The sequence below is a fragment of the Gavialis gangeticus genome, unplaced genomic scaffold (assembly GCF_001723915.1).
Source record: "Gavialis gangeticus isolate Ggan-Ray unplaced genomic scaffold, GavGan_comp1, whole genome shotgun sequence".
NCBI classification, from domain to species: domain Eukaryota; kingdom Metazoa; phylum Chordata; order Crocodylia; family Gavialidae; genus Gavialis; species Gavialis gangeticus.
This window is the reverse complement of record NW_017728994.1, coordinates 31,452,223-31,463,977: the sequence shown is the minus strand read 5'-3', so window position 1 is coordinate 31,463,977 and position 11,755 is coordinate 31,452,223. Positions and strand designations below refer to the sequence as shown.

At 45.0% G+C, this 11,755-nt stretch overlaps 1 protein-coding gene across 3 annotated transcripts in view; it reads left to right on the top strand.

The window, feature by feature from the left end:
- The first annotated feature begins 3,390 nt into the window (after nucleotides 1-3,390).
- Nucleotides 3,391-11,755, top strand: part of MARCH8 (membrane associated ring-CH-type finger 8) — a 183,323-nt gene continuing 174,958 nt past the window's right edge. Inside the window, exon 1 of one of the 3 annotated variants that reach the window (XM_019502523.1) lies at nucleotides 3,391-3,598. In XM_019502523.1, coding sequence (XP_019358068.1) covers nucleotides 3,497-3,598 — 102 coding nt within the window. In that variant the 5' untranslated portion in view covers nucleotides 3,391-3,496. The remainder of the gene's footprint in view (nucleotides 3,599-11,755) is intronic. The other 2 variants (XM_019502525.1, XM_019502524.1) reach the window with 2 other exon arrangements.

Sequence of the window (11,755 nt, the reverse complement as noted above, 5' to 3'; positions counted from 1 at the left end):
CTGCCAAATTTCCAAGCCCTGTGCAGTGGGTTGGAGACAGGCCATGTTCCCTTTCCCCTCCCTGTATAACCAGATCAGGGCTGGGCTACACCCTCTTTTGCCAAACAGTTGGATCCTGCCTCTTCGATGTGGCTGTATGGGGGCCTGTTGCCACTACCCCAGGCACCAGATTGGGATCACTGGCTGGATCTGGCCTATGGATGGACTAGATGCTGCCAATCTGGCCTGCCAGCTAAAAAAGGTTGCAGGGGACAGGACAAGGAAAAAGGGTCTTAAAGTGCAGTGGGGAAAGTTCAGGTTGGGAATTAGGAAGATTAGGGGCACAACAATAAAGATTTTTTTTTTGTTTTTTTTTTGTTTTTTTTTTGGCCAATACTGATGTGTGATAATTAACCAGCCATATTGGCCAATACCAATCCAATAGCCAATATGCAGCCTGGCAGATTGGAGAACAACTCCCTGCTGATAATAAGTCTGTAGGGGGAAGGGGTGTCTGGGAGGGAAGGGGCATGTTGGGGGAGGGCAGATTGAGACCCCCACAGTGAGGGACTAGGGTAGAGGCAGGGGCAGGAGCTGTCCAGCTGGGGCAGTGAGTGTGACCCCAGGAGTGGGACAGCCCCACGGGAGGCCCACCTGGGAGGTGGGAAGGCTCCCTGCCACTGCGCTCCCCTGGGGGAGGCATGGGGGGTATGTGCCCTCTAGACTTGTGTACAGGGTGAGGGTGGATTGTCTAGTGCAGGCTAAGGGACAGGGTATATGCCCGCCTGTTCCCAGCAGGGGGGCTGAGCTAGGGCTGCACTTGGGGTGGGTGTTGGTGGTGGTGGTGGTGGTACTGTGAGGGGTGGTACAGGATGAGCTACAACCTCCTCAAAATTTGCTGTATCCACCCCTCCCAGTGCGGCCACTGAGCGCAGCCCCGGCCCAGCCTCCCTGCCAGGAAGAGGCTGGCACTGCCCCTGGCCCTGAGCCCACAGCAGGCAGCCTGCCCTTGTCCTGCCCACAAATCTGGGGGGGGGCCATGCCTCCCCTGTGGGTGTGCACAGCAGTGGGGAGCCACCCCTCCTCCCAACACCCCCTAGATGAGCTGCCCATGGGTCCATTCTGCTCCTGGGGTTGCACTCACCGCTTTGGCTGGACAGTGCCTGCCCCTGCCTTGCTCCCTCCCTCACTGTGGGGGCCTCAATCTGCCCCTCCCCCATGCTCCCCACCACAGACTTACGAGCCAGACACTGCTCTCCAAGCTGCCAGGCTGCATTCCTGGCTGTGTGCATGCTGCAGCTGCACACACGCATGCAGGATGTATCGCTGACATTATCGGCTAAAAAAAGCTGATTGCTGATGCTAAAAGCTGATTGCTGATACTGTTAATTTTCCTTTTATTGGTACCGATCTGATATGGACCGATATATCAGTGCACCTCTATAGGAAGAACGTACTCACTGAGGGTGGCTGAGCATTGGAACAGGTTATCCAGAGTAGTTGTGAAATTTCTATCTCTGAAAATTTTCAAGAGCAGGTTAGACTGACACTTTCCTGTGCTGCTTTAGTCAAGGATGATCCTGCTTTGAGCAAGAGGTTGGACTAGAGCCGGGGGCATCCCAAGGAAAGCCGGTGGCAAGAGTGCTCGGACTCTGGCGCAGTGCCTGCCCTTCCCTCCCCACTGTCCTTCCCTGCGGAGGGGGGCTTGGCAGGGAAAGCAGGTGGCAAGAGGGCACAGGGTAGGAAGTGGGCGGGTGGGAAGAGGGCAATTATTTTGGCTGGAGGGCCCCTTAGGGAGTTTTAGTGACCTGGAGTATCATAGAATCATAGAAATTAAGAGCTGGAAGGGACCTCAAAAGATCGAGTCCAACCTTCACCCAACCCCCCAACAGCTCACCAAAACTCTCTAAGTGGCCCCCACATGCAGCCAGGTGGTTGGGATAGGACTGTGGGTAGGTGGGGCATAGCATCCAGGAGCAGGATGGGCAGATGGGCCAGGGTTGGGAGCAGGATCATGGAGTAGTGACAGTGTGGGGCCTTGGCCTAGGGCAGAGCCGCAACTCTGCCTACACGCCCCGAGATGGGTGCTGGTTCTGCAGGCAGGGGCAGGCAGCGAGTGGATTGCAGGTCTGCCCCGGGCCTCGGCCCTATGCTATCACTGCCCAGTGATCCTGAAATCTGTGTGGAGACTGGCCAGGATCCGTGTGTGCAGGGTGGGATTGTGGGTGGGCGGGGAGTCATGTTTGGGAGTAAAACAGGCAGGTGGAGCCAGGGATTGGGATTCTGGAGTGGTGACAGCATGGAATCAGGGCCTGAGGCAGAGCCCTGATCCACTCCCCGCATGCCTGTGGAACTGGCAGTATGGTCAGGTGGGACCAAGGGGCCCACTGTGGGCCAGACAGAATGCCTCAGTGGGCCGGATTTGGCCCACAGACTATATGTTGCCCACCCCTGGACTAGATCTCCTGTGGTCCCTCCCAGCTCTGTTACTGTAGGTATCTATGACACTTTCCATCATGTAACCTCACTGTCAGTTGCTTAGGACTTTGCCAGACTTCACCTGTTTGGCTCAAGTTTCTATACAAGATGTCTCTCTGAAGCCAAATCTCACTTTTTTTTTTTTGTTAGCCTACACTCTTTTGTCGTTTTCAGCCAAAGCAGTGCACCTATTCCTGAGCTTTGTTCTCAGCAAAAAATATATGTGGATTTACCCATGTTAAAATTGTCAACCTTTTCCTTAATAAGTACTTGGGCTCCTGTGCTTTGGAACAATTGATTCTGCTTGGCTAGGGAGACGGCCGGTATCCAGGGATGCATTTTGGCAGTGCCTGTGAAGATCCACTCCAATTTGCCAGGATTCTTTTGTTTTAGGGGAAAAAAAATCTCAATTCATGTATGCACAGTGGAGACTCCTTTTGATTTTTAGTAGCTAAAAAAAATCTCTAAAGGTTCTGCCTTTGTGCATATTGCATCTTCTCACAATACTTGTGATGTGTGCTGACCAGACCGTACATGGGCCATCCCTACAGAGAGGCTCAGCCCTTCAGAGAAGCATGTTATACAGTCTTAATTCTGGTATTTCCTGTCTTTTAATGTAGATTATTTTAGTATATTGTGTGGTAGGCTTCAGAGCAGCCACACAATATACTAAAATAATCTACATTAAAAGACAGAGCAGCCATTGGATAACGCTTGCTGGGCTCAGGGTCTGAATTCACGCCAATAAACTGAAAAGATTTGATAACTTTTGATTCATGCAATTCTGTTGCTTAATAATTTCTGCACCCCATTCCCAATTCCAAACCCAGCCATGGTTCCAAATCTTCTCTTTTTATTATGTAGAGATCAGGTGTGAAGTATTACTCAGTACAGCTCATTTTTTGGCAGGGGAAAAGAAAGCACCAAAATAATTGAATTGTACCTTATTTCTTTAGGTGCAAGGCCTGGCAATGGCACCAAATTTGCCCTGTACCCAGGACTCCTTCCTTTAAATGAGAGGACCAAACAAGACGGTGTGATGAACATGCCACTACATCAGATCTCTGTCATTCCAGCTCAGGATGTTACCTCTTCCAGAGTCTGCAGGAGCAAGACCAAAGACAAAGAGAGAGAAGAACAGGTAAGTTTCATTCAATTTTTTGAGGGTGTTAGCTCATCTCATTGATATCTGATTCACTAATTCAGCACAACTTTTGCATCAAAATTCCATGAATTTGAGAGGATTCCTGAATTCGGGACCCTTTTTCACCTTTGTCATCATAGTTGTCATTTGTACAATCATCTGTGCAAGGCTAGAGACAGCACAATGGCAAAATAGAAATTTCAAGCATTTGTTTTGCGTGAGACTTAAAATCAGCTGCCAACTGTGTATTCTAGGTCTGATGCCATTGTTAGTGTGCTTGTAGTGTCATGGCCTCTATTAATGGTCACTTGTTGCTCATTTTGGAACAAAATGAGACATTGTGGTTGTGTATGTAACTGAGTTCTGATTCCCTGTTGTATTTCCCCTTTACATTTTTGCAGACTATGCTTTTGACAATGATTGGAAATGATATTGTATTTTGCACTGAATATAATATCACAAAGGAGAGATGTACACCTTCTACTTCCTTGAGAAGGCTTTACTTTTGTTCCTTATTTTTGTTGTTGTAAATTGAGAAAATAAACTAAATATTTCAGCCCTTCTTTGTGCGCAGAAATACAGAGCACCAAACAGAGCAAGACTCATTGAATTCCAGAGAACAAACTGTCTGACTATTTTTTCTTTTCTAACATATCATATCAATGCTCCTGTTCAGTCCCTGATTTTAATTCAAGCCAAACTCTCAGTTCAAACCGAAACTCTTATTACACATTTATGTTCTAAAGTACAGCATAATGTCTTGAGTTTTGTATTATTTGCCAATTCTGAAACATTTTAGAGGGGTTTTTAAGCTTTCATATTAGCTAAATAAATAGAATAAAAACCCACAGAGAACAGTCCAATATAACTGGGCTTTATAGAAGGTTAGGATTAAATGTTCAGTAACAGCCCAAATCTGGAGAGTTGTAAAATGGTATAAATTACAAATTGGGTGTTGCTTAAGTGGCAAGAGCGAATAGCAGGAAAGCAGTTAAAATAATAACCTGAGAGTGTGAAACAAAGGGATAAGACAGGAGAGCATACAGCCATTCAGGGACTGTTTTGTAGAAAAGAGCTATCTCCCCTCTTTCACTCTGTCTGTCTGTCTGTCCCCAAAAGGGGAGAGGTCTGTTCCTTGCCCTGCACCAGAGTTATGCCAGTCTATGCAGGAGGTGGGGAATGAAAGGGGCGAGGAGAGTAGTTCTTATAGGGTGAGGGGTTTTCTGTGGCAGCTACCTTTTACGGCATGTGCCAGTGCCCATTGATGGCCTGCCCCCTTCTTTGTTAAGGGAGAATGCAGGCTGCCCTTCACTGGGATCCTCTAAAAGTGGGGTTAGCTCTCTAGTACCTGCTGGCTGGGGAGGTTACCTATGTAGCTTCCCAGCCAGGGACCTAGAATGCCTGTATGTCCCAGTCCTGACCTAGTTTTCCAGTGCTAAGACTTTCTGTGAAATTCTTAGTGCTGCAAATTAATGCTTGACCATGCTGAAAGAAAGCAGCCCCTGTTATCCTGTTCTGCAGAAGAGAAGACTGAGGAGCAATTTAATAGCAGCCTTCAACTACCTGAAGGGTGGTTCCAGAGAGGATGGAGCTAGATCCAGGGGTTGGCAATGTTTTTGGACAGAGTGCCAAAAACACCTGCAGCCTTGACTTGTAAGATGTTGATGTGCCAGGGGTGGATGGCAGGGGAGCTGTGAGGGGCCTGATTCTTGTAGTGGCAGTGCAGGACAGGCCCCTTCCCTACCGTATCCCCCAAAACACATGCCAAGCAAGATGTCTTTGTGTGCCACACTCTTGCAGCCATGCCAGGGGTTCCCTACCCCTGAGCTAGACTGTTTTCAGTGGTGGCAGATGACAGGACAAAGAGGCAACGCTCTCAAATTGCAACAGGGAAGTTTAGGTTAGATGTTAGGAAGAACTTTCTCAGGGGAAGACAGTAAAGCACTGGAACAGGCAACCCAGAGAGGTTGTGGCATCTCCATCCTTAGAGGTTTTTAAGACCTGGCTAGACAAAGCCTTGGGTTGGATCTAGTTGGGGATGGTCCAGCTTTGAGCAGAGAGTTGGACTAGATGACCTCCTGAGGTCCCTTCCAACCCTATTTTTTTTATGTATCTCTTCTACAACTTTGCTATACAAATGCTTAACTGTTGGGAAGTCAACACCAATAACTTATCCCATAGTTTATATTTGCAGTTTTTGAGTTTTTTGCCTACATACTTTTAAATATAAAGGAAAGAGAAGACTGTTTTAAGCCTTGAGATTCTTAGCTTTGCAAGATAGCTTTGCAAGGTTTTTGTCTGTTTGTTTTGTTTTTTTGGTGCGTTTTTTTCGGATAGATGATCCTACTCAAGGTTGACATGACTTATGCTCCTTTGAACCAGTTAGTGTAATCTACAGATCCATTCATAGCATCTGAAGAAGTAGACTGTTGTCTGTGAAAACTTGTGACTCTGAACTGGTTGGTTTCTCAGGTGCCACCTTGCCGTGACTTCTGCAGGGTTGGCTTGTGTAATTGTGTCTTTTGTCCCTGGGCCCAGGAAAGGAGCTAGTCTTTCATGATTTAAAGGAGCATATACGCGTAATGCCTCTCCTTAGGAGTGTCACTGAAGTCTCTTGCTTGCTACCTTTTAGCATGTGGAGTTTCTTTCAGTTCTGCTTTAAGCAGGCATTCCCTCCATTACAGTATGCTTTTTTGCCTTTTCACTCCTTCAGTCCTCTTCCATAGAGAAATGTTTGATTCTGAGTAATACCATCAACTCCAAGCTGGAAGATAAGAGTTTATCTTACTCCCTAAAGGTGCACTAACATATCCCCTCTATCTGGGGACATAGCATTAAGAGTCGGGTATAAATCCCAGCTACCTGTAGGATCTGTTTATCCTCTGGTCCCAGGAGTGAAAGTCCCAAGCCCATTTCTAAACCTGTTTCCTACAGAAGGTGCTGTTGCTTTCAGCATTAGGAAAGCTTCTATTTATTTTCTTAATTGTAGTCACACTGCTTTTTCTTCTGAGTTACTGGTACATTTTGACATCCTGGGGCCCTTGATACAGAAGGAGTGGGATATTGGAGTCAGGACTGGACAAGACCAGTTTCTTTCAAGGTAAGGATTCTATGAATCCCTGCAGAATAAAGGGAAGATCCTTTCAGGAGAGACAAGGACTCTGGAGTCATCTCAACTACTGTATAAAGGATTTGTAGTTTCCAAATGGAAGCAATCATTCCTGTCTTGTATGAACATGGTGTTATCATTTCTATTGGCATGTTCACCAGTCTGCATTTTCAGGTTCCATGTAGTTGGCAAAACTTTCTGGTGGAGGGGGGCAGAGGGGAGTCAGGCTTTATAACCCCAATAAAAGATAGGCGTTTTAAAACCCAGCTGCCACTTCTCCCTGATGCTCAACTCCAGCATGGTATGGTGAAAGCCCCCCCTGTGCCAGAGCCTGTGCTGTTTGATTTGAAGTGTGGCATGTGCAGACCTTCCTCCGAGTACCACATGCCAACTGTGGCATAGTGCAGGGAGAACTCCCGCAAGCTGTAGGTTACCACCCCCAATTTACTCCGGTAAACCTAGGGTTTATATGGTATGTGCAAGGCATACACATACCTGGTGTTTTGTTAATTCCTCACCAGGAAGAATTGTGAGGTATAAACTGGACCTCAGTGTGTTGGTAAGTGTTTACCATGAGTAGGATGTCAACTGATTCTAAGAAACAAAAGCGAATGATCTGTACACCTCATTTACACTCTGTGGGGATACCTGGGTAGATAGTGCACAGATTTATGAAGGTTGGCTGAGTGCCCAAGACTATGGACCACTCAATAGTCACTCCTAGCAACTAGGCTGAGACCAAATCTTATCACTCTTGGAGCATGATGCAACCTGTTTATACAGATCTGGGCTGTCCAGCTTGAGTGGCTAGGGGAGCACATGCAGCTTGAAGCCCCTTCCCTTCCCCCTTGATGCTTCCTTGCAGCTGCACCATGCTGTACTGTGTGGTCTCCTCCTACTACCTGATACCCGTATGGCCCTCTCCCACATGCTGTGCCATGCCATGCAGTGCCCTTCCCTCCTACAGCTCCATGTGGTGGGCAACTCCCACTATACTGCACTGGGCCTGCTGAACCCCCTTGGCTGCAGGCTCCCTCAGCTCTGTGGTCAACACGACTCTGTTCCACTCCAGGGCAAGAAGCAGAAGCTGGAGGAGAGATGTTGAGCCTGAGACCCATGTGACAGTAGCAGAAGAGTGATGGAGGGAGCAGTGCCTGGACTGGGAGCCTGGGGGCTGCAAGTTAACCATTCAGGGACCAGGTTTGGCCCACTAGTTGGATAGCCCTGTTCCAGGTGATTCCCACTTTACTAGGTCTGTGTTGCTTGCCACTATGCTGCTGGAAGTGAACTACTTGGCATCTGATAAGTCTAGAATATAGCTTGAACTGAGGAAATAGAGGATAATTCTTCCATGCAGAGCACAAATCATATTTCTTCATCTTGTAGCTAGGCCATGTATTAATGAAGTGTCTGGTCATCAATTTGATAACTGTCTAGAAGCCAACAGAAGTGTCCATATACCAGGGTAAATTTAATTCAAGAGGGAACGTGGCATATGAACCAAACGGTTTTCAAATAAATGTAAACAGTCTAAATGTTTCCATGAGCTGACTGCTACACTCCTGAAATCTTTTGGCTCTTGTGCCAACATGTGCCATGTCATTTGCCAGTGAAAAGAACAAGCCACAGTTCTATGGCAATAGATTTAGTTAAAATATCAGGTAGAGATATATTGACAAGTGCATTCCTAAGGCATGCATTTTGTTGGTTCGAAATAGATTTGATCTGCTTTTTTTTAGTTTATTACTCTTCTCTTGGAAGAACAGGGTGACAGGTAGGGCTTAGTATAAACTAGGATTTCCAGGTAACAGATCAAAGTGTGTGTTTGGGGGAGGCGGGGGCATGTTTACGCCTTTCTAGTGACTTCTAGGAATTTGCAATATCAGATCAGACCAACGATCTGTCTTTTCCCAGCTTCCTTAAATCTCCAACAGCCAAAAGATTAAGAAGCATCAGCCAAAGGTTTAAGAAACAATGAGGCAGACAATCCTGCATTAGCATAGTTACAAGGACAGCTTCTAAACTTCAGGTAATGTTTCTCTTACGCCCTGAAGTATGAGCATTTCCCCCCTCTTATTTTGGTATTCTTTATAATGGACTTGTGAGTTTCCTCATTTATCCTTATAAACGCAATGCAATGTAAAAAGAAGGTGGGATTTTGAATCAGAAATTTCAAATAAACTCTGTATCCTGTCTGGTGCTTCAGATCAAGATACAGCTTCATTATTCCAGCTCAATGTGGATTTCATTGCTATAAGGTGAATTTCATGAGTTGATGATTTAGGATTAGACTTCTCGGTAATGAAAAGCAGAAAGAAATCCTTACTTTCATGTGCACCTTAACAGAAGAGTTTTTGGAACTGGGTAAATTGTAGTCCCTTGGTACAGGTAGCTGTATGTATATCGGTATGTGTATGGACATGTAGATATGTATGTGTTCCAGCGTGCTTCTGTTGAAGTTGGTAGTGAAACTCTTCTTACTGAATTCTGTTGAAAGGGGGGTGTCCTCCATTTCTACTATAAGCCCTTGGAGGCTAGCAAAGTGTAGTAAACAGTTTACTTTAGGTTTTGGCAGATTGACTCATAATTTTCAAGATTTTAATTTAATTTAAAAGTGTATTTTACAATAATTAAACTACTTTCCCTGTGAAAATCCAGGTCATAAACGGATTATTACTCTTACATTTAACTGACATGACCTATTAGGTTTAAAGGCTATTAATAACGTCATTAGCTTCTTACTGAGGCTTCACTGGGAGCAAAGTCCTACTAACCTGACTTGAGGAATGGTCACTGCTTTGGGCATAAGGTAAATTCAGCAATAGCGAGTAGGTATCTTTTAATATTATCAGATATATTCAGTGCTGGGATTTGAGTGGGAATTAAGAATTTCTGCTGGACAGTTGCTGCTTCTTAAAAAAAAAATTATTTTAAGGTAGGTGAGAAGAACCTTCTCATTAGCTAAAGTGCAGTGATTGTATCAGTAGTCTTTAATCTATAAAATGCTGCCAGAGTCGAGGGATTTTCTAGAGCAACACTTGTTTTATTGTTCAAAGATATTTTGTCCATTACAAAAGTTTCAGTCAATACATCTGGCTTTAAAGATCCATTTTCTGACTTTTTTTTTTTTTTAATTCTAGAAAGAAAAAATCATGTTTTTCATATAACCTTTTACAAGTTTATTACTCTGGAAGCAGCAGTGGAGAAGAGGTGATATGGAAATCTGTTATTTGAGGCTTTTCCTTAAGTTCATCTCAAGTGTATTACATTTATACTTAATAGTATTTTAATGTTTTGATTCATTCGGCTTAAATTGAAAAATCTGTAAGTAATTGCACAACATTAACATTCTGATCCTTCAAATCTCATAAGTACTTAAGAGTTGGGTCTGACCAGTATTTGTATGGCAGATATCCAAGAAGAACCACAGTGCTGATTAAATAATGTTGATATTTTGGGGTCAGTGGTACCTTTTCTTCAGTCATTGCAGTTCTAGGACCCAGACTGAGTAGTAATCGGCACTGAGCGGTTGGAGGTACATCTTTCAGATGAGATGTTAAAACTAAACCTGAGCAGCTACAGTCTTTAAAGATCTTGTGACACTTATGAGAATAGCAGAGGTGGGTGTTGGTCAAACTTGAAATTAAATAAGTACAACCAATCTGTTTAAACACCTCTTCCTGTTTTTGAAATGATAACTTCTTGTCCTGACTTAGTGTATTTCTTTGCTGGCATTTGCAAGTCCATAGAGATGTAGAAGTCTTTTTATTATATAATCTCACACCGTTTACATCTCAAAGCAGCTTTCTCTAAGGTGGTGTGTACAATGTGAACCCTAGAAATATGGCATAACAACAGCTTAGAGAAGACAAAGATAAATTACATGTAGTCCATAAAGCATGAAGGTCCATTTTCTATAGATTTAATATGGTATTAGGTTAATTTAAATATGCTCTTAAGAGCTTGCCTTAAATCTGTTCTCCTTCAGTTTGTGGCCATTATTTCTGGTAACCCTGAGAGGTGCCCTGGTAAACAGAGTGTCCCCTATTCCCTGCTGCCATCCCCTGAGAATTCGTAGGCAGCCACAAGATCATCTCTCAGCCTTCTCTTGCGAAGGCTGAAGTGATTCAGATCCATCAGTCTGTCTTCATAGGGTCTTATCTGCAGGCCCTCAACCATATGAGTAGCCCTCCTCTGAACCCTCTCAAGGTTATCCACATCCCTCTTGAAGTGTGGCGCCCAAAACTGGATGCAGTACTCCATCTGCAGCCTCACCAATGCCGCATAGAGGGAAATTATCATTTCCCTAGACCTGCTTGTGATACTCCTGCTGATGCAAGAAAGAGTGTGGTTAGCCTTGCTTATTACCTAGTCACACTGGCGACTCATGTTCATTTTTGCGTCAGCCAGGACTCCAAGATCTCTTTCCACTGTTGTGGTGCTCAGAATGGTACCTCCCAGTTTATAGGTGTGTTAGAGATTCTTTCTCTCCAGCTGCAGCACCTTGCATTTATCCTTGTTGAATTGCGTCCTATTCTGATCTGCCCGCTTCCCCAGTCTGTCCAAATCTGCCTAAATTTGTTCCCGGCCCTCCAGTGTGTTTACTGTGCCCCACAGTTTAGTGTCATCTGCAAATTTGGACAAGGTGCTTTCAACACCTTCATCTAAATCGCTGATGAAGATATTAAACAGTACTGGTCCAAGGACAGAGCCTTGGGGGACACCATTGCCCACATCCCTCCAGGGAGAAACCACCCCATCCACCACCACTCTCTGGGTGCATCCCATCATAAGCAGTAGATTGATAGTTGTTGGTCATAGTCATAGTTGCATGTTGATTCTTTCTCTGACTGGCTGAATCCATCTAAGTTGGCTCAAATTAGAAAAGTATTTTTTTGCTGGGTTCTTTGTTGATTCAGATAATTTCATAGATTTCATAGACATTAGGGCTGGAAGGGACCTCGGAAGATCATCAAGTCCAGCCCCCTGCCCACAGGGCAGGAAGTCAGCTGGGGTCATAGGATCCCAGCAAGATAAGCATCCAA